Source organism: Bactrocera latifrons, unplaced genomic scaffold (assembly GCF_001853355.1).
Source record: "Bactrocera latifrons isolate USDA-ARS-PBARC rearing strain unplaced genomic scaffold, ASM185335v1 scaffold_3, whole genome shotgun sequence".
Classification (NCBI taxonomy): Eukaryota; Metazoa; Arthropoda; class Insecta; order Diptera; family Tephritidae; genus Bactrocera; species Bactrocera latifrons.
In genome coordinates this window covers 1,760,909-1,784,124 of record NW_017536629.1, presented here as the reverse complement: position 1 = coordinate 1,784,124, position 23,216 = coordinate 1,760,909, and the positions used below count along the sequence as shown (strand labels likewise).

Here is a 23,216-nt window from a genome sequence, read left to right as displayed (position 1 = left end):
AAAAGAAGAGCCCGCGTTTAAAGACTGTGCACAAGTTCTATATGAATAAAAATAATACAGAATTTAATGTACTTTAATACTCCTACGATCTCCAGAAGAATCTCTGAAAAAACTGGTTGTCAATGAGGAAAATTTTTCCGCTTAAAATTGTCTCAAATCAAAAAAACCATAATTACTAAAGATTAATACATTTAATGGTCGAATCATTTAATGGTCGAATCTAGTCAACATTCTAATTTTGAAAAAAAAAATTCTTAAAATGTCGAAATTATTTTCAAAAATTATTATTTCTTCGACAATTTTTATACAAATATACCTATAACAGAGATGATTTTCACGTCGGTCGTACAGCCATTTCAAGGAAATTTTTATCACCGCCTCTGAAAACAGCGTTTCAAGAAAAAGTTGTGGTAGCCGATTACCATAAGTTGAAAAATTCTTACGAATTCATTGTAACTCTGAAACTATTTGTCGGATCAACTTAAGAATTTCAAGATAGTAATATTTTCTAATGTCTCCACTTTCCACTGTTCTGCTGAATACAAATGCGTACAAACAACAAAATATACGTACAAAGAAACGAATATGTTCCAAGCTTAAAGACTTTGACTACGACGACCTTCCTTTCTTTCCAATTTTCATTGAAGAACGAGCTAAAGTACGCAACGCTGACTGTACACCGGGTCTAGTAGTTTTGGTCTTGTTACCACTGGTAGCTCGCAATTGCTGTGTAGAGAAGTGATGTCAAGAGTTTTGCATTTCCAAATCACATTCATTCAAAAGCTAAAGCGAAAGTGCAGCGTCTTAGCAGCTAACATAATAGAGTAGGTTTAACATTTGCCCGAACCGGATATTGAAAAAGTCGTACAAATATATACAGTGTACCAAAAATTTCAATACTCTTTTGTGCGCCTTTGTGTATGTAATGTGGCCACTAGGCACTCACACATATTCGTATAATTATGAGAGAAGTTACAATGTGAAATCGGCTCCTCCCATTTGCAAGGATAGAATAGAACTACAATACAAGAAGGGTAATTTGGATAATCAGAACGAAAATTCTTCTGAGGCGTTTATTAGAGGCAAAAATATACACATGTATATGACATACATGTCAGTGTACACTAAAATTATTGCTTATAATTGTTGCTTTCAATAAACTTCTATGATTGTTTATGTTGATGTGTAAAAACTTTTACTTAATATTATTCCAAATCACAAAGAGCAAAAAAATAAAAAATGCACATTATTATTTAGAAGTTAGAGTTACATACACATTTGTAAATATATATTATAGATTTTTGTATGCAAAACTTCGAAATTAATAATTTTAAAATATTTTTTGCCCAACGTAAAATGTATATAACCTTCAAAATGAAAGTTGCACCTACATATGTATATACAATATATGTTTATAAACATTTATGCATGTGTATGTTTATGTTCATATACATATGTATCTATATGGAAGCAAACGTACTATATGTTCGCTGGGTTATTTCCACCGGAACAGATGTTCATTACAATGGGAAACAAAAACAGATACTTATATCAGTAATAAAACAAAGCACAGGGTGACAATAATATGTAATTACTTTCCGAAATAGTTGTTTTTGTTTCTTTTTTGACAAAATTAGCATTGATGATGTATAAAATTCTATTATTTACTGATATAAAAAAGCTTAATTAACTCACTTCTTATTCAATAACATTAAAATAATTTCATAATGCTTACATTTATACGATTATATCACTCTGTATATGTTCACTTTCAACTTTTTAATCAATTCCACACAGTCTATTTCAGTTGGTGAATAAAATCGAATTGAGTCGGTCATATTTGTGTGTTGAGCTGCTCTTATGAAAATTAATATGCTTGTTTTGAAAGTTAATGCATATTTCGGTGAAACTTAAGTGTGTAAATGATATTTAGTGAAGGTGAATTAAGTTAAAAGAGCATATATTTATATATACCTAAAGCATTTATGTTGCAAAAATTCTTGTAAATACGTGAGCAAAACAACTGTAAATATGTCGGAGCAAAAAATAAGAAGACTGCGTTCCAAAATAAATTTGGCAAAATTAGATAATGGAGTTTTGCTGCGACAACTTAACATTGACGATAGCAATAACACCGTCAGCGATATTGTAGACAACGTAGACCAAAATGAAGAAGCTAAACTTGTCAACGTTATTAAGCAGGAGGCTGACGACGACTTATCAAGGTAAGTAAACAAGTGACAAGACATAACGGAGAAAAGTGTAATTGTATTGAATCGGATTTGCGTATGGAAACTAAACGGAAAAGTGGCTAATTATGTTTGAGGGAAATGCAAATAAGAGTGAGTTACAAAAAGTGTTGTTGTTGGAGTAGCCGTTTTTGGGTTATAGCGGCATGTCGTCTATAAAAGGCTTGCTTCAGCCGGTATTTATGGCATTTCCACGCTATAAGGCCTTAATATGAATTTCAAATCAATAATTTTCAAGCTTGTTCACTCTAAAGTGTATGTGTTATGTTTAAAAAACAATAAAGTAATGAAAAAGCAGTCGAGTAGCATCACATTCGCCCAACAGCTAAAGCGAAAGTGCAGCGTCTTAGCTTTTTTGGCAAAACCGGAATGCCGTAAGGCTAATTTCGTTACGGGTACACATACACATGTATGAATATACATATAAATGCACAAACGTACATATATTTATATTTACAATGAAAGAAATCAAAGTTAGAGGTAATTTGCAAAATGTAATGCGTACTTGCTGGCATGTAATCTGTTTAAAATCAATGTGGAAAGCAAAAATTCAAGGTACTTTTTGTGAGTTGAGCAATCACACTATCCGTAAATGTACTTAACAACATACATATGTTTGTATGTATGTCTGTGTTTCGATGAAAATATAAAAAAATTAATTTGCAGAGTATGCCATTTTTCAGAAAACTTCAAACGTACACATGTGTGTATGTAAGTATGTGGCTCTTATTTGAATTTCTGCTAGCTTTGCAAATGCCTTTATCAGTTTCGTATGTTTTTTTAAAGAAAGATATGATAAGGAATCAACTGTATATATGGTGTAGCGCGCATTGTGGTATGTCGTGGTTTTTCGTCTGAATTTTTCGAGGAAACACATATTGCCGAAATAATGAGTATGGTATGCATTACTGTGTCATTGTAAATGAAAAACTAATTTAATTATTTTTAAGTTGTAACAACTTGTTGACGACATATTTACAGTTCTAACTAAACAGAAATTTGTTTGTGAAAAGAAACAATATTTAACCACATTTTTTGACGGTATCGACATTTTTTAATAGTAAAATTTGAAATTTGTGGATATGGTTTCTTTCAGACAAAACAAGTCTATAAATACGACTCTCTAAAATTTCAGTTGAATCGGTGCAGTAGAATTTTAGAAATCATGGGAATCGTTTTCAGAAGGGTGTTTAGAGTTTCACGAATAGTTTGGATGCCGGGTCAGCAAATACCCTCATGCATTATGACAAGAAAGTATCCAGCAGTTATAAATAAAACGCAAAATATTAAATTATTCATCGACATTTATTTGATCGGCTTGGATTACTTCGAAGGAAATGTGAATGAACAAAATTCACCTTTCAATTTGATCACAGTAGTTAATTTTTTTTAACTTTTTTTATATTTCCATCAGTTCAAGTGGTCGAACAAAACGTAGTATGTCTTCAATGATCTCTGGACTGCCTTTGAGCTATGAAAAACTCACCGCATAACTAATCTTTTGTGAGCAATAAAAAAAGTTATAAAATAACTAGCATTTTATAAGCGAAAAAAAACTAGTACATCATATACATATGTACATATATCTGACTCTTCATTGATAATGCTTTTTTTAATCAAAAATTATGTCATAACTGTTATTTGCTGTCCCTGACCTCTTCCTAGATTAGTATACCCCGTTAAGGGGCTATATTCGCTTGAGAATTTCTGTATATTTGAAAATATTCTCTGAATTGAACCTCTCCCGGCAAATAGCTTCGTTGTCTCGACGACTTTCTTATGCCTTCCTGGTAGATATAACCTTTGTTTGAGTAGTTTAAAATGTTGAAATACACACGCCAAACTTAGGTCTCTTCAGCAAATATATTAAATTTGTTCTATAATCTTGAAATACAAAACTCACTGTACTTGTTATTTTGGCTGTATGTGTACATTTGAATACTTAGGCACTTACGTATGTATGTGTGTACGCATGCTTTGATGGCGCGGCGAGCCGTTAAATGTGTTACGAGCCGAAAGTTTGCTTCCAATTTTTAATTTATGTCTTCTTTCGCTATACTCTCAAGAGTTCACGTGTGACAATGTTTTCAATGAAATTAGTTAAATGTTCGCAATTACCAAAAGGTATCTCATTTTTATACCTACAATATAATGTATATTATATAACCCTTTTCATATACATATGTTTCTATGTGCATTATTATCTACATATGTATGTTACGTTATGATACCTATGTTAAATAATTGTGCACAATGTTTGTATGCGTCCGTTCAATAAAAACGATACTAGTGATATGAGTAACTTTTAGTGTTGACAGCACATTTTTGTTGTTCTAAAGCACTACTTAACGCGTGTTCTACAGAAAATCACACATTTTAATTTATTCGTGTTCGCTTACACACCTACATATGTACATATTTATTTATCATACGGCGCGTGCTGCTAACCGAATCACCAACTATATATATTTATACTAAATTCCTAAGAAAGTGAATACTTTCTGCTGTAGCAAATTCAGAAATAATCTATTAATTTTCGTTTTTACTTTAGTCATGCCTCTAATTTAAACTGACTCAGTGATGGTCAATATTTCCACGCAGCAATTCCGTTTTGTTAACCCCATTCGGCGTTGTTATTTTCCAGATTTTAACTACCATTTCTTTTCGATTCACCTTTGGAGTGCTGTCGTCGGCATTGTCCGATTTGGTATGCGCTTTGATTAGCATTTATTTTGTTTGCGCTTTACGTCCGTAACACTTTGTCCAAATGCAGGTTTTGGCGCGACTACGTTCATACTACATGTATAAATATATACAAATGTCTGGGCACATTTTTCAATATATCTATGTAGGTATATGTGTATGTATATGAACAATTCTTTTGTATTGCTAACACGCATAATTACTCAATGGATTTCCTCGATTTTCATTTTTCCTGGTAGGAGTCAATATATCACCTTTTTCTGTTAAAATTAATTTTTGTTTTAGGTGAATGTGTTAGGTTTTTTTTATATAAATACTTAATTATAAAAACAAATCATCCCCTGTCGACCACAATCTGACTTCTGCCTTCGCTGTCATTTTACTATTATGAACTGAAGCTTGGCTAGGTGGACTGCTGAAGAACTAACAGCAGCTCTTTTGACATTTCTCTTCAGATTTGCTATTTCATTATATGCAAAGAGTCGAAATTATTAAAATTAGAGTTAGCGGCCGCAACTTTGAGAGCGCTACGTTCTATTTATGGTCGTCATAACCGTCCTGTCAGATCAACAATTGAGCGTCTAGTAGAAAAATTTAAATCCACAGGCACAGTACGAAATATTCCCATGTCAGTGAAACAAAGAAGTGCCCCTAGTGTCGAGAGTGCTGCTGCCGTTACTGCTGCTGCTGCCGTTACCGCATCAATTGAGCAAGATCCAAATCAGTTTATCACACGTCGTTCTTAAGCGTTGGGTATCTCTGTGACGTCATTGTGGCGAATTGTGTGAAAGGATCTTGGCCTACATCGTAACAAGATCAAATTGACGCAAGAGCAGAAGCCGCATGACCACCAGAATCGTTCGTGAATTTGGCGTCATTTGGCAGTACTTCTTCCGTGATGATCAAGACCGGCACGTTACTGTGAATGGGAATCGCTACCGCTTAATGCTAACCGAATATTTTTGGACCGAATTGGATGATTTACGTGGCTGGTCCCAAACCTATTTCTTACCACTTCCAAGTGAATGGCGCTCAGAGAACTTTCCTAGCTATCTTTAACTTCTACACATGACTACATCCTTTGCCGATAATTAGATTTCCTAATTCAGTTCCCCCCCAACAAATAAACGCTCATACTAATTTTAACAAAAAAATTTAAGACACCTTAATTTTGGCTGTACCTTCAAGATACTATACAAGAACTTGCTATTAGTCTGTCAGCTTTATGTTATAGTAATGCTATCTGTACAATTTATTGTAAGATCGTGACATTATCTTGGACAATTATTCATTCCGTGAAGTTATGTGGTCAAAGAATTTCTATATAAGCGGATTCCAGGAGAGAAAAGAACACGTTCAAAATTTCAGTTCGGTATATCAAAATGTGGCATTATATACAGACAGACAGACATACGAACAGACACGGATGAATCGACTTAGCTCGACACACTGATCATTTATGCTTTCTTCTTTTTGTTATAAACGTCGTTCCAAACTATACCCCGTTCAGGGTATAAAAAACATAAAAAACATGCTTTTATAAAATACAATAAAGTGTAAATATACTTATCAACTCTGCAAACAGTTGTTCGCTGAAGCATTGGTGTTTTCCCCGCTTATTGTTGTGCAACTTAAGTGCCCCTCGAAATTCCATTTTCAAAGCGTACTATATGTAAACTATTGAGTGTGGTTAAGTTTATTACTGTCAGTAACAACATTTATGTTTATACATATATATAAATGTGAATGTATTTATATATATGTATGTGTGTGTGTAAATGCGGTGAATTGTATGAAGTTTTTAATTTCCATAAATTAATCTCAATTACTTAACACTAGTAAATTTCACTATACAAATGCAGAGAACGCGTGCTACCCAAGTTAGCAAATAGTTATCTTAATAGCGTTATTTTTTATTTGATAATAACTAACCCATTAATTTATAGGTTTTTAATTTACCTTATACATTTCTTTTTACATAGTTGAGAGTGAGAGAACGCGCCTCTCTTAAATTTTGTTCCATTTTCTAATTGTTATAGAGCTTAGGTGCAATAGGGCAGTAATAACATAGCTATTGATGCCCTACAGCCAGCAATTTGAAAGTTGGAAATATAGTTGCCAATTTTAAAATGTCAAAAAAAAAAGAATTATAAATTTGTTTTGTTGAATAAATAGATTTTTTGTTCTAATTATCTTGGGCTTAAACATAAACAAAGCAAAAGCCAAGACCTTATAATATTTTATATATATAAGTAAAAATCTGCTCATCGAAGTGTTGTCTCAATAAATCCATTGATTGATGTGGTTAGGGAAGTGGCACCATCTTATTGAAATCAAGTGTCGGCGAGATCACGACTTTTACGTTCTCACCGAAATCATTTTTGAAGAAATATGGACCGAAGATTCTATTAGCCTACAAACCACACCAAACCATTGTTTATTTCTGAATGAATTGCCAGCACTTGAATCTCCTCAGGTTGCTTCGTTCGTTCCAACTGCGAAAATTTTGCTTGCTTACATATCCATTGCACCAGAAATCGCTGAACAAAAATTGTCTCGAAAACGTCGGATCTTCTTGGAACCATTCAATAGCCCGCAAGTCGTAGCGATGTCGCTTAGAAAGGTTGAGCGGCTTCAGAGGTCTTGAATATGCTGTATTTTGTACGCTTTCACTCTCAGCAACGGTTTTTTTTTATTTTATTCATTGCATGCTGGATGTGGTCTATTCGGCCGAATATTATCCAATAATGGATGCTGGGTCTCATGATGTGTGATGGTGTTACGAATAGTATGCTCAGTAGGCCGATTATGCGGACCATAAGTTGAGTGAAACACATTCTTTACAGAACGTGAATTTCCGTAATAAAGTAGAACGATTCATCATGAAATGGCAAACAATACTGAACAAAAATAACATGACCGCTTGACTTGGCGTGATCTGTCAAAAAAGGCTATTGAAAAAAGTATTTCTACATAGATCACCCGTTATTATTGATTAGCAGTTGTTTTAATTGCATTTCCATCTGTATAGGCATGAAGCCAACTTAACTAACTCATTACCAACTAAAGCGAATATTTCTGCTTACTTATGTACATATATACCCAGCGGGATATGGTAGACATTGCTAAGCGAGCAAGGTAAACGATGCAACATGATTGTATCGCTTACGCCGACCGATGAAAATTAACACGGCGAGGTCCTATGAAAAGTAACAGATCATCCCTTTGGCTTACCATTGGAACGAAGAATTCATTGATGCCAAGGTCAATAGTAGAATAGAAAAAATTGCAATTATTTTGCTTTATTTATGAAAATACATGTATGAAATTCGTTATGAAAATAAGTATTTATGTATAAAAGGTAATGGTTTTCTTTAAATTTTGTGGCTGAGTCCCTTAGTTTTCCAAGCAATGAGACTTAAAAAAGGGCCATTGGCGAGTCTGTTGTTTTTTTTGAGCTTGGTGGACACATCCGATTCGGTGAAGCCTTCTACTTTTACACATTCTACAAAAAAAGATGAAACCGTATGTAATCATAAATTTCCATCAATGATAAAAATACGAAAAACTTACCAAAAAGTAACGCATTAAAGTTCACCTTCTTCATTTTTAATTAGTCTTCGCATATGCCTTTTCGAGAATATTAATATTATTTTATTATTCAAAGTTTAAACGCAAAATTAAACAAAATTTTTAATTAAAATAGCAGCTCACCTAGCAACAACCAACTTTGTGCAAATTTTCTTCAAATGCTTGACGATTTGATAATCAAAATATTTACTTATAAATTTTATTTCATCAACTTGTAATTGTTGTTTACATATTGTATTGTAACGTTTTTCATGTACCTTCTTTATTGTAAATATGAACGAAGTAGAATTTAACCGCATAGCTTACTTTTATGCATCCTAGTATCGAAGAATTCTACATAGAACTTTCTTCGGAGTATTCTTCAAAGAAAAATGTAAGCGGTGAACAATTATTCCGCTGGGTATTGTTTGTTGATTCAAGAGTACGTAAGAGATGCCGCCTAAGAGTAGGTGCGTGCTCTTGGCGAAAGATAGGAAAAGCTCTCTCAATTAGTATCGGCCTTGTGCGCCTCATAACATTGAGTTTGCACAGGGAATACCCTCAGTTGACGATGTTTATTCGGAAAATGCAGTTCACTTACCAGCAGACCGGCTGAGCGCTTCACACTTTACTTAATAAAATTTGTATTTATTTACAATTTTTTTTTTTTTGTGTTTGCGCCATATAATTAATAATATTTGGTGTTATTGTGTTATGTAGTGGCTTGACGGGCACTACACTCTACAGCTCGCGCCACCGCCCGCCGTATGTATTTTGGACTTGAATTTGCAGATCACAGTCGCTGTGCCTATCGGCTGAGTGTGTCACACACATACACACTTCGCGGTGCCGACACTGGTATGTGTGAAGTTGAATTTAGTGACGTTACGTGCGATGAGCAGTGTTGATTTACGCCGTAACAGTGTAACGCGGCTGCAACTGTCAAAGGAATACGGTTCAGTGACAATTGACACTTTGTTTTTTATTTATTTACGCATACAAGTTTTCGCATGTATGACAATTTTCCGCTGCTCTCTTGTGTAGCGTAAATAGGTCTCCGCAAAGTCTAAAAAATGCAAAATTAAAAATAAAAGTATTCACTTATATATGTATAAAGTGTGTCGCTGAGCGCTACGTTTGAGTGTCCGGTGTATTAAATGCGACCCCTCACAGCGGTCGTGTGCTCGCTCGTGTGAATCGTGTGATATTTAGCAAAAATAATAAAAAAAATATATATAGTATAATTAAAATTAATAAAATTTGCACGATCCTCCAGCCAGCAGGAGGACTGATACTGTTACCACAGCACATATTGCCCTAAGAACTATGCATTGAACCAACGTGGCGCGATTTAATGCTCGACCTCTTGTGTAAAATTAATTATAAATATTATTAATGTTTGATAAGTATTTCGCGAGCACCAGATGTATGGGCATTGCTGTTCGCTTTTCGGATACGCCGGCAACTTTGATGTTCACGCGATGCCATTAACAGTGGTGCGGAGGTGTCAACGCTGTGAGGTAGAGCAGCGGTAACTATTGTAAATACCATGTGATTGTGCAGTGAACGAAATAACACAAGAGAACGCTTATATTTCACCCTTTCGCTTGGAAAGAATTGAATTACATGTCTGTGTGAATAAATTCCGTGCACCACATACTTACATACACGTATATATGTATGTATGCGCGCGTGAAATTTGAATGGGCATTCGTAGTTTGCGTACCTAGATGCATTTGAGCATATACAATGCAATACAATGTAATGCATATATGTATATAGTATATAGTATAGTATATTGTACTTATTCAATGTTGTGTTCGGTCGGCACTTTTCGTTCCAGTGCTGTTAGTGTTTAACTAAATCGTATAAAGTGGGCAGTAAATCCACATTTGATTTTGATTTCAATCAAAGAGAAAATTGCGAAATTAAAATACAACAACAACAATTAGCGCGTTGTGAACGTTTTGCTTATATTTTGCTGTTTTATAGGCGAATACAAGATACATTGACAACAGAATGAGACGTAAAAAGTAAGTTTTGTATTCTTACATATCGTCACTTAAAATGCAAACTTACGTATCACAAAAAAAAAAAAAAAGAATTGAAAATCATTGTCAGATGCAATAACCAATATACATATAACAATTTATAACGAAAACTCTAATTTTGTTTCAATATGAGTGTATGATAACCAGTATATAACTATTTTATAACCAAAACTCAAATTTTGTTTCAATATTAGTACAAGTGATGTTATGTTATTTTGCAATTTAGGGGATATTACATGTGCGTGCATAAGTATTCGTAGTACTGTATTTAACTGGGAAAGAGTCGCTTTATGTTCGGTTGAAAGCGCAAATATGTAAAATTGAGAGAAAATTGCTTTATAAATTTTTTTTTGTACTTTCGAAAACTTAATAGTGTTGCTCTTGCTTTGTGATTTTATTTTTTATTTTAAGAACTATGCACTAGAAAATGTACATTTTATCCAGTTAATTGTTAAATAAGTTAACATAAATTCGGGGGTTTACATTACTTACAAGTGTGAAGTATTTGAAAAATAGGTTTATGGCGGGAAGGAAAAAGATGTTTATGGGTATGTGCTAAGTTTAGATTATGTAAAATCTAAAACACATAGCGGATTTTTACGTGAAGTTGATTTCAATTCCGCGATTAAAAGTTTTGATATTTTTTTTGAATAGAGACAATTTTTATCTACGCTATATAAGAGAAGAAGAAAAAGAAGATACTATTTAAAGTTTTATTTTTTCAAATGATGTTTTTTTATTGATATGTGGCTCTTTTACATTCTTTTGTCATCATGAGCATCCAATAGCATTTAAACATTGTTGGAACTACTTGTACTTTGACTTCTTAGCGCGGTATTTGTGGAATTCAAACGGTTGATATTTTAGAATTAATATTAATAAGTTTTCGATTAGATTTGATGAGTTTGGGTAAATTTTTGAATAGCATCCCCCGATTTCGGGATTAAAATGGGTATTCACGAATGGAGTAGGTCCTCCAAATCAAGAAAATATGTACTATATGTATATATATGTAGTTGCCGCTGACTTATGGCTTTTGAGATATTTGAATTTAAAGTTCAATAACTCCACCCATACCTATACCCGTTTTAACCCTTTAATCGGGTGATGGCATTCTAAGTCCCAGCCATGAGTTTTATTTAAAATTCCTTGATTATGGTGTAATATTTTGAAACTTTGACTTCAAAAAAAGTGCGATGTTTACATTTTTGACTATTTAACTATATAATTGTTTATTCTAAACATACCATATGCTTTTTATTACCCCTTAACGAATGAAAATATGTATGACATTTTATGTATAACAGCAAGAAAGCATATTAACTCCGGTTACACCGAAGCTCTGAAGCGTATTTCAAATAAAAAAGTTTCCATAAAAGCATTTGAGATTATTTTGCTGCCTTGGACATGAATTCATGCCACATTTCACGAAGATATCTTGTAATATGAAAAAATTTTCTTACAAGAACGTGAGTTTTACCGATGAGTTTGTATGACAACTATGTACATATATCCAAAATTAGTCCGGTCTGTACAAGTTTTTCGGAGATAGTACCGTTATCTTGGACAATAATTAATGTCCGATTTCGGGATGATATCCCGACAAACAAACAAGTTTTCCATACATATGTAGATTTGATTTTGATCGATCAGTTTGTATGACAGCTATATGCTATAGTACTTCGATCTGAACTATTTGCTCTGCGATAGTACCGTTGTCTTAGACAATTGTAAATGTCGAATTTCGTGAAGATATCTTATTAAATAAAAAAGTTTCCCATACCTGGACTTGATTTTGATCGATCAGTTTATATGATAGAGTACTTCGACCTGAACTATTCGCTCGGAGTTTGTGGGCTTGGGCAATTGTCAGTGCCGAATTCAGTGAAGATATCTCTTCAAATAAAGAATTTCTCCATACAAGTACTTGGTTTTGAGCGGCGATTCCTACAAATTACCAACTTCTTGAGGAGAAAAGGGCTTTATAGGTTTCCGACGTTTTCTTTTGAATCTCGCAAACTTCGTGGAAAACTGTTCAGTACCCTACGTCCTACGTAGTTACATTTTTGTCATTCGTCAGTTTGGAAAGACGTACAAATAAATTTCGCATCAGGTGAAATGCTCAAAAGAAAATGTTTTCAATGCCCTTAAGCATATAAAGAATTTTGAAACTATTTCCAACGTTGCACACGAAGAAAAAACCCGAAAAACTTCAACAGAAATAGATTACTACCATCTCCCGAGGAGACCCAAAAAAGTGATGGCATGGTGGAGGATTAATCATGGTGTGCGAATTTTTTTCCTGGAGTGGTGTAGGTCCGCTCCATACGACTGATGGAATTTTAAATAAGGAGAAATACGTCGACATTCTGAAAAATGTCATTCTGCCATGGACTAAGGACAATTTGCCTGTTATATGAAAATTCCAACAAAATAACAATCCAAAGCACATGGCAAAGTCAACACAAAAGTTTTTTGTTGTGAACTCCATGAATGTTTTGGAATGGCCTGAAGAGAACACATTTCTGTTGATGTCAAAAAAGCTGTAGGTACCAAAAATATCACAAATATGGATGTCCTTTTTGATGAAATTAGGACGGCATGGCAAGCAACACTAGTGGTGTGCTGCCAGAGTCTTATAATGTCAATTCGCAGTGGATGTGAAACAGTATTAAAGTAAAAGGGTTAAACAACAAAATACTAACTGAAAGTAAGCAATATTTTTTAATAGCAGTATTTTTTGTTGATAAAAATTTTTCGTTTCGAATCGGTTGTCGCACTCAAATCGTTCATTCCACACATTTTTATTAAAATCTTCAAAAAAAAAAAAAAGATTTTTACTTAAAATTTTTACCATCAGTTTAACGTAAGTTTCCATAAAATTAGTGCAAAAACGGTGAAAATAAGTGATTTATTCGAAAATAATTCCATTTACTTCAAAGTAAGTTGCGTTTCTAATTAGGTGTCAACGGCTGTATGTGCTTTCTCGCACGTTGTTGTGTTAATTAATTAATTTCTTCTAATTAATCAATTCTTAGAAAATTAATTCCTTTCAAGGATATTGATTTTGAGTTCAGCTCTTTTTAGTCAATGTGCGTTAATTACTTAATTGATAATTATGAGCCATTTCACCCCATCAAGGTATAACTTGTCCATATTCATTATCTTTTCAAGATCAAATTGATTCAATTTGTTTACTCAATGTAATTGAATTAATAGTAACATTATTATCGAGCTGTTACATGTATCTATTTTGTTTGCACATTTTATTGGGCTGGTAAGCCTTGGCGCAAACTTGAGAAGGGTGATAATAATTATTTAATTTGCTCCCCTTAGCAAAATTATGATCTTTATATATATATAAAAAATATTACATTTAAAAACAATGACTTACTTACTCACTTTCTGATAAGAATTGAAAATGCTCAATAAAAACCCTTGAGGAGGAAGCAGCAATAACGAATAACTGTAATAAAAAGATGATTCAGATCATTATAAAATGAGGTGTTTTTTTTTCTGGGGGATTTAACTTTCATTGATAATATAACAAAGTAAAATGAAAAAGTCAACGTTTTGCTGTTTTTGGTTAGCCAATTTATGTTTGTTATGTCCGCTCGTCCATGTGACACTTCTATGACGTGAAGGTTTTATGATTGCTGTGGTGATGTAATATTTCATAGATTGTGATTTATGCTTATTTTTGGACGCTACTTCTTTAAATAACTTGCTGATGAAACATTATGCTAGACCAATGAAATGTACATAAGTAAATATGTATGTACATATATACCTACATGATGTAACACGCATAATATTTGCATTTAGTTAATATATATAGTACATATGTATGTATATACCCCTTGAAATCCATGATAGCGTGCCATAATTTCTCATTTGTCAATCAAAACTGTCAATTAGTCTTTTATAAGCAATATTGCTGTATAATTATAGGCGTGACGACCAGGTAGATATAGATATACAAATGCACATAAGTATGCAGCTAAACGGTGATACGCTTAGATTATAACGCTTATCAGTAATAATTTGAGACCGGAACACTGCTTTGCGATAAGATAAACGCTGAAGCATCAAGCAATTACACCAATTATAGGGGCTTCTGTGCGCTCCATATGCAAATTGGAAGTGATTTATTTTTATAAATAATGCGCACGACTTGTGAAATTTATATTTGAAGGCATAGGCATAGAAGCGAATATCTATTGAGTTTTGAATATCCAAATTTTTTTCCAGTAATGAGCGGTATCGAAGTTGATGGTGGTTCAGCTTTAGTGAGTGCACGAACCCAAAGCGGTAGCCATGTGTTGAACCCTTCAGATTTAGAGTTTCTGCAGGCGAACAGACTTTATGAGAAACATTGTCTGCTCAGAAATATTGTTGGATAAGAGTATTTAGCAGCTAAAAGCTGTCAGGTGGTTGGCATTCATGAGAGGCTTACCTTCACAGAAATACCTCGAAGAAAGTTTTTTTTTATATAATTTTTGTATGAGAGAGATTTATAAAAGGAACATATAATTAATTTCTAGGGGTACTTTTATGTGTTTATTTCTTATATTTGCTTTAAGAATCGAAAGTTTTTTTTTTGTATATATGCGAGCTCCTTATCTATTTTGAGTTTTCTTCATAATTATTTGTCACGGAAATAATGCATTTCTTCCGCTTTCCAGTTCTTAGCATTATTTTGAAATTTTATGTTTATTAATATTTATAATATATATAATTCTTTCCATTTTTGCAGAGTGGAATTTCGCATTAAACCATCGGCAAGCCGAGGAGTGAATAACTATCATCCACTCGATGAGGAGTTACTTTCACCGCCCGTCGACGATCTAGCTTCACGTTTCGAAGAGTACGGCACAACACCGCCGCGTACAAGAATGAAAATTAAAAGCCGTGATTGGGAGCGCAAAAAAGCGCATGCCGTCGCCTCTGTTGGAGCGTACGTAGTCTCCGCGAAAAATACACTTTTAATGCACTCCTATTTATGCATAGTTTCCACGTTTTAAGTTCTGTATATTTATAGATCAATTGATTCGACGCCGAGCACACCCAAAAAGGGCATGACCCGTATGGCGCGTTCCCGCGTGCTGCGGCGCAACACTATGGATTGTGCATTGCTGAATGAAATGTTTGTTAATGATGAGAGCAAACGTACCAGCAAGCGTGCGCAGGATTTGCTGCGTGATGCCGAACGGGAACTTAAAAATTCTATGATATCCGCTACTTCCACCAGCTACTCCTCACGTGGTTCCAGCTTACTCGACAGCACGCACCAACTGGAATCATTAGATAAGTGTACGCCCTTGAATACGGAAGTGAGCGTGCGTGGCTCTTCGAAGGTGGTCGAATCCTGCAATAGATACATGTGTGTCTCCTCACGGCCGATAGGTTTTCGTGCGTCGGCTCCAGCATCCGCATTTGTCCAACAGTTGCGTTGTGAACGTACACCTGGCTTGAATATACGTAAAGAATTTCATGAGACTTTTGCCAATCTCATTAAGTTGGGCAGTGTCGACCGTCAAGATGCCAAGGTAAAGAATTTTTGAGTTTTGTAAGTATATGTATATAGGTTAGGTTGCTAAGAATTTAGAGAGTTAATGGCGCGATAACGGTCGCATTTGATGGTTACGTTCTCATCGGTATCATTTTTGAAGAAATATGGACCGATGAACCCACCGGTTGACAAACCACACCAAACCAAATCTTGAATCTCTTGAGGTTGCTCTTCGTTCTAAATGCGGTAAATTTGCTTGTTCACATACCGATTGAGCCAAAAATAGGTCTCATCGCTGAACAACATTTGGCTTGAAAACGTCGGATCTTCTTGGAACTTTTCCAGAGCCCATAAATTGAAGTGATGTCGCTTGGGAGGTCAAGCAGCTTCAGTTCTTGCAGAAGAAATATTTTGTTCGTTTTTAATTTAAGATCTCGACATCGGCGACATTCCTTACAGAACGTGAATTTTCGCAAGTTGCTGAAATCTCGACATGGATCACCCGTTATAAATTATCCGTCGGTTTTATATATATTTTGAGATATCGTACAGATATTTGGCACACATCGTTTTCTCCCCATGAAACTTTGTCATTTGTTGGAACCGCAGTTATTGGGTCACTATAGGATATAGCTATCATACAAACTGAACGATCCAACCCAAGGGCTTGTATGAAAAAATGTTTAGTCGGAGAGATAACTTCACGCTTATTTGACATGGATTATTGGCCAGACAATCTTCGTACAAACAGTTTATTTCGGAACATTATAGCCATAAAAACTGACCGATCAAAATCAAGATACATATCTTATTTACCATTTTACGCTATAAGAAAAAACCTGTGAAGATTATAAAAGTTATTTTTTTCTGTTTCTGTCATCTTTCGTTATAATGGTTATCTTACCATGGTTATTTGGTTTAGCTTTCCCACGAAGACCAGACCTGGCAAGCTGAACTGAAAGATCTCATTTGGCTAGAGTTGCAGGCGTGGCAGGCCGATCGCACCATGGAGCAGCAAGACAAATATTTATTCAACGCCCGACAAGCTGTGCCGGAATTGCTTTCACAAATCATAAACTACAAATTTCAGCCGCGCTATCAACGCGCCTCGAGTGAAGTGAGCGTGGACAGCGGTTTCAGCACGGATAGCAATGCAAGTTGTAAGAAAATATTTGATATGCGCTTTGATGATTGAGTATAGTTTATCAAACCACATATTTGTTGCATGGCTTACAGCACCTACAGCACACCAAACTGGCAAACTATGCACTGGTTGCATGTCTTTATATTGTAAGGATTGTATGGATCAGCGGGATAACGCCATGAAAGAAGTGGAGGACCTCTTGACACGCTTAGAAGCCGCTGAGGCGCTCTATCCCTCCTCACAAGTCATGGGTGCATTTCATCCCATTTATAAAAATGAAAACTTTGTGGGCCGAATAAAAGCCATGTGCTTGTGGTATAATGTAACGCGTCAGAATCGTTTAAAACTGTGCATCTTCGGAAAAATATTGGCAAGGTATTATACGAATACGAAGACGAATACTTTATTGAAATTGCTAAACTGCGTGTTATTTTTATTGCAGGTTACATGGCGAGAAATTCTCTTGGCCGGTGGAAACATGGTATGGCAGCGATAGCGGTGCTTCTTCTGGTGTGGAGAACGATGATTCAGGTGTGAATTCGGTTGATTCCAACAAGACAAGTTCTAGTCAAGCAACACCGCAACGTAAGCTCTCGTCTATTTTTTCGGCGCCTAAGGTGCAGTTCATGCTGAACGATGTGACGCAAGTGCCTGGTGAAACTTCCAGTAGCAATGAGTAGGTCTCGCATATGTGTGAGGTAGGCCACAAGTTTCTAAAGTTGTACATTTTCTCGGTTTCAGCTCTACCTCAACTGAAGTTAGCCATATGTCATCGGAGATAAGTGGACCGCTTTTGCGTAAAACTTCAATGCAAGACATCAATATATTTAGCGTTGAACCTTTAGCCAATTGCAATGATGCTAATTCCTCGGCGCTATATAGGTGTGAATACTTATAAATTTCAAGGTTATGCTAGTACAATATAACTGTAAATTTTGTTTTTTACTTGCTTTTAGAAAGTTTATTGAAAACATCTTAAAGTCTCGTGGCCTCGCAAAGGCATTGTCGTTTTTAAATAAATTGCACAATGTTGTGCTGTTCAAAGCGCATATTTCGCTGGAGAAGCCCGGCACCGAAGATTATGACTTCGAGACTGAGCGCATCGATGAAGATGTGCCGCGTTTGGAACCGGAAATAAGTCGCGAACAAGTGGATGAATTGCGACGCTTTGGCTATTGGAGTGACGAGGCAAAATCCATTAACTTGCCTTCATACATTCCCTCCTTTGTATTTCTAAGCGGCATACCGTTACAATTTATGCACGAGTTTCTGAGAATGCGTCTCGAGACACGCCCACCGAAACCGAATCCACTTAGCTTAGAGCAACTCATGAAGGAATTACGCGAAGGTTTGACACTGGCATTGACACATCGGGAACGCTACCAGCGACACATAACGACAGCTTTGGTTGAGAACGAAGAAGAATTGGAACGGTATATGGGAATATTAAATCATTTCGACAAAACTGTACGAAAAGTGTTTGAGGTAAAGTCTTATTGCAGTATTCCCAATTTTCATTTGTTAAATATTTAGTATAAATTTGTGAAATTTTAGTTGTACTTAGATTATATCGACCAGTTGGTGTTGTCTGGCGCGGAGTGTAACACGAAGTCTGCTTTGGAAAAGGAATGGATGTTCACCAAACTGATCAGTCCCATGATAAATGGCATGCACACAATTGCAGCTAAAAAGTTTTGCACCATAACACGCAACTTACTGCGTAGCATATCCGAGCGTTTGGTGAGTCGGGCGGCGGAACTAGACATACAAATCGACGACACGGCACAGCATGGCGAAATCGATTTGAAGTGGCAGCTTTTAACAATTTGTCGCGAGATGCAATCTCTCTTCACTGTGGAACGTGAGTCCTCGGTGAAGGTGCTGTTCTTTGCGAAAATGTTTTGTCGCGATGTCGAGACCACCGACTTTCATCGTGAACACTACGAAGCCGATGTGATTAATCAACAGCAGGACTTTGTTTGTGCGGAAATAAAGAAATCCTTCAAACTATTGCAAAAGGATGTGCTTGATGTGCGCAATAAATTGTCGAAAATAATCGAGCGTGTCATGGAGCGTTGTGGACCCGAACACATGTCCGAATTAGATGATCAGGATAGGCAAGCGGTACTTTCGCGAACGCGTGAAATTTTACATCAGGGCTATAAATTCGGTTTTGAGTACAATAAAGATGTGATTCGGTTGTTCGAACAGCGTATAATGGCAAACAAAGACGAATCGTGTGAGGTCGACTTAGCGCTGGGTATTATTGATTTTGCCAAAATGTGGATGCATTTCGTGATGGAACGTTGCGAACGTGGGCGTGGTATGCGTCCACGTTGGGCATCACAGGGTTTAGAGTTTCTTATACTTGCCTGTGATCCGCAAATAACCCGTCATCTAGACGAACGACAGTTTGAGGATCTAAAGAAGCAGATGGATCGTTGTATATCACATGTGATTGGTATTACTTCGGAACCGGAAAAGATCGCGCGTAAAAAGGCATCGCCACGCACGCGAAAAACATCCTCACCGGCCACAAGTCGGTCGCGGACTCCGACACGTACGCCAATATCCGTAGGCGGCGGCACAAATCCGAATTCTCCAATGAGTTCGCCGCAGTACAATAAATTCTTACATCCGCAATTCAGCTTGAAAGAGGAAGTGTTGCGCAATGCCGCGGACGGTACACCAGAATACAGCGTCAACGAGGCTCCCGACGTGCCGGATACTAGTGGTAGCGGAACGGAAAGACTTGGTGAATTACGCTTAATTGTGCCACAATCTTCACCTTTAACAAAATCGTCACATGAAGGCAGTAGCTCATCGCTGGCGCCACGTCAGATGCGTGTGCGAGACGCTGTGAACCGTTTGGATATGGAAATTGAAGATAATCTGCGTGAACGCAATTTAATTGGTCATGTCAAAGCACTGAATACATGCGACAAGGTTCAGATACGTGCACGTAGCGTTAATTTCCATTGGCATCGTGGCATTAAAGTGAGTTACCGTTGAAAAGTGAAGACTCTTCATGTATATTATTGAATAAAATATGTAAATTCTTGTTTGCAGATTGGCCAAGGCCGTTTTGGTAAAGTTTACACAGCTGTTAACAATAATACCGGTGAACTAATGGCCATGAAAGAGATTGCCATACAGCCCGGAGAAACGCGTGCGCTCAAAAACGTCGCCGAGGAGTTAAAAATCCTGGAGGGTATCAAACATAAGAATTTGGTGCGCTACTATGGCATCGAGGTGCATCGGGTAAGCATCCAACTGATTCAGGCATATTTTATATTTACGACTTAGCATATCCGACTCTTTTTTTGTTGTCATTGAGGGTGTATTCTTTACGCGGCGGGTCCTAAACTCAGTGCACAACCCTGGGGAGGAATGTTTTGCCTTTTTTCACTTTAGCTTGCTTTTAAACGGATGTTTTTTGACTATTCAGAGGACACTTGGTCTAAGACCGGAAGTCGTGAGCTGCTTGAGCCATATGCAAAATAATCGTTTCTGGTCACTTCCAAATGAATGGTGCTCAGAGAACTTTCTTCACTTGCGTGAACTTCTATACATGACTTCATCCTCCTTCGCTACGTCAATAAAGAAGAAGAAGACTTTTCATATATATATAGTATTTACAATAACTTATTGCTAATTAATTATACACTCACAAATACTGAGAATTAACTAATTATTATTATTATTTTTTTCCTCATTCAACAGGAAGAACTTTTAATTTTCATGGAACTCTGTTCCGAGGGAACTTTAGAAGCATTGGTGGAGCTATCAGGCGGCTTGCCAGAAGGCCTGGTTCGTCGCTTTACGGTGCAACTGCTTTCGGGTGTTGCCGAGCTACATAGACACGGCATCGTGCATCGTGATATAAAGACTGCGAATATATTTTTGGTGGACGGCAGTAACAGTCTAAAACTGGGCGATTTTGGCTCAGCAGTTAAAATCCAGGCACATACGACTGTACCGGGCGAACTTCAAGGCTATGTGGGCACACAAGGTAAGTGATATTATGCATGCATATGGTTAGCATGTACACGAATACTTAATACGGTATTTATTTCCAACAGCTTATATGGCTCCAGAGATATTCACAAAAACGAATAGTGACGGACACGGTCGTGCAGCGGACATTTGGTCGGTGGGTTGTGTGGTGGTTGAAATGGCATCGGGACAAGTAAGTGATTTTATGAAAATGTAAAGACTGTTGTAATAATAATAATTGGGCTTCCATCTGACAACAGCGTCCTTGGGCACAATTTGACTCGAATTTCCAAATTATGTTCAAAGTGGGTATGGGTGAAAAACCGGAAGCGCCTGAGAGTCTCTCACAAGAGGGACATGATTTCGTAGACAAATGTTTGCAACATGATCCCAAAGATCGTATGACCGCTATAGAATTACTGGAACAAAACTTTTGCAAGGTACACAATACTCAAAACTTTTTTGTTGAGATAATTTTAATTTATGTCTTTTTTTATACGATTTTTGCAGTATGGTCATGGTGATGAATTGAATAACGACCAAACGCAAGAGGCGCTGGGACGTTCATTCCGGCGCAATGTTAAATTGAGATAGCGCGTGTTGTGATTGTCATCGCTAAATAATATGTTAAGAAAGGAGTACGTATTGAATTGTATAGCACAGTAGACATGCCTCTGTTTTAACAATGTTTGTTATATATAGCATAAACGAAATGAGTGTATACCAATTATTAAATCTATGAACAGAATATATCGATACAATTGCATATGTAGTATATGTTATATATGTGTCTTTATATACATAATATTTATTTTAAATTTTAGCTAATAGAATTTGAACAACGTTCTGAAAAGCGCTTAGAGTCATAGGCATTAAATTAAATGATAGTAAGTGTGTATATTTCGATATATGTATGTATGTATATGTGACAAATTCCACATGTTTATTTTATTCAAATATACTTGTAATAGCTAAGCCTAAAACAAAAATTATTTATTCTTTGAATAGTTGTGATTGTTAATATCCAAGGTTTCTTTGTATTGCGGAAACTGTGCGCAATAAACCTTGGTTCGTTGTTGTTGTTGAGACGGTTATCCAGTTTCGTTAGAGTGGTAAGGTTCAGATGATATGTATGTGTTCGAGCTCATCCAACGGTAGGCTCAGGAAACGCGCTGTTTCGACTGGGCCGTACCATAGGGAGAGGAGTGTTAGATGAGTAGGATTAGCTGGAGATGCAATTATTTGGTTAGAGTCATGCGTCATGGACGCGTTACAAGCTGAATTTGATATGTCGGAGAACGAAGATGCGAAAGGGTCGCTTTGGATTTTCGCAGTAACTCGAGTTTGTCGCCAGCAATGGGCTGTGGTTTGACTCCAAGTACGCCATTGACCGAGAGGGAGTCGATGGAGGTGTTTATGGCTCCACTGTGAATGGCGGTCTTATGTCTCTGCGTGTTGTCTTATGTCGTCGACGTAGTTAGGGAAGGACGTCTTGATGTTCCTAGGTGGCGTTTCCGCATCAAACAGGGGACTGCAGGAATGATTTCTACGAAAACATCACAGCAGCAACTGCTTGGAGAGCAGTTCGTTATGCTTCTTAACGATGCCAACAACGTTGCATTATATTTTCCTCATGCCCTGCCAGCTAGCGACTTGCAGCTTTGTACTTTGGCAATAATGGAGGTCGTGTGAGGAGTGAAGGAGCACAGGCTGTCGAGTGAAACTTATTGTTATTGACAGTTGGAATTTTAACGCCGTCGGCTGCAATATTAAGGTCAAGTCGGTACTCCTTCGTACAGTTTGTGAATATGGTCACTGTGGGTTTAGTGGGAAAAGTGTTAGGTTCCATGCAGCGAGGAGGAGAAAAAGGTTGGAGAGATAGTTGTTGACTAACCCCGTTTGGATCGGTAAGTTTTAGATGAAGTTTGTCAGCAAGATATTTCGTCTTGCCCTCGTTCACTACCAGACTCCTCAGTACTGACGGCGCGGTT

General features: G+C 36.4%; 1 protein-coding gene and 1 long non-coding RNA gene across 6 annotated transcripts; one reads left to right on the top strand and one right to left on the bottom strand.

Moving 5' to 3' along the window:
- The first annotated feature begins 1,825 nt into the window (after positions 1–1,825).
- On the top strand, positions 1,826–22,158 carry LOC108970467 (mitogen-activated protein kinase kinase kinase 4). Of its 5 annotated transcripts, none has more exons than XM_018935874.1 (15): positions 9,102–9,287; positions 10,366–10,555; positions 15,330–15,530; positions 15,615–16,122; positions 17,008–17,245; positions 17,322–17,604; positions 17,672–17,905; positions 17,971–18,111; positions 18,186–18,714; positions 18,784–20,226; positions 20,299–20,490; positions 20,953–21,241; positions 21,312–21,418; positions 21,486–21,665; positions 21,736–22,158. In XM_018935874.1, exons 2-15 carry the CDS (start codon positions 10,542–10,544, stop codon positions 21,817–21,819), a joined length of 4,443 nt encoding a protein of 1,480 aa, XP_018791419.1. In that variant the 5' UTR covers positions 9,102–9,287; positions 10,366–10,541; the 3' UTR covers positions 21,820–22,158. The 5 variants fall into 5 exon arrangements, with proteins under 5 accessions (XP_018791416.1, XP_018791419.1, XP_018791418.1 ...); XM_018935873.1 differs by having other exon boundaries at positions 9,102–9,380; XM_018935875.1 differs by having other exon boundaries at positions 9,149–9,166.
- LOC108970469 lies at positions 8,326–8,758 on the bottom strand. Its single transcript, XR_001993483.1, has 3 exons — positions 8,667–8,758; positions 8,526–8,582; positions 8,326–8,457 (listed from the first exon to the last, which is right to left on the bottom strand). It is a non-coding gene; the product is annotated as an uncharacterized LOC108970469 (long non-coding RNA).
- Positions 22,159–23,216: the final 1,058 nt, after the last annotated feature.

Coding starts and splice junctions, on each gene's coding strand:
- LOC108970467 (XM_018935871.1), top strand. CDS start 2,032: ATGTCGGAGCAAAAAATAAGAAGACTGCGTTCCAAAATAAATTTGGCA. Junction 15,531..15,614: donor GCCGTCGCCTCTGTTGGAGC/GTACGTAGTCTC, acceptor GTATATTTATAG/ATCAATTGATTCGACGCCGA. Junction 20,491..20,952: donor ATGGCATCGAGGTGCATCGG/GTAAGCATCCAA, acceptor CTCATTCAACAG/GAAGAACTTTTAATTTTCAT.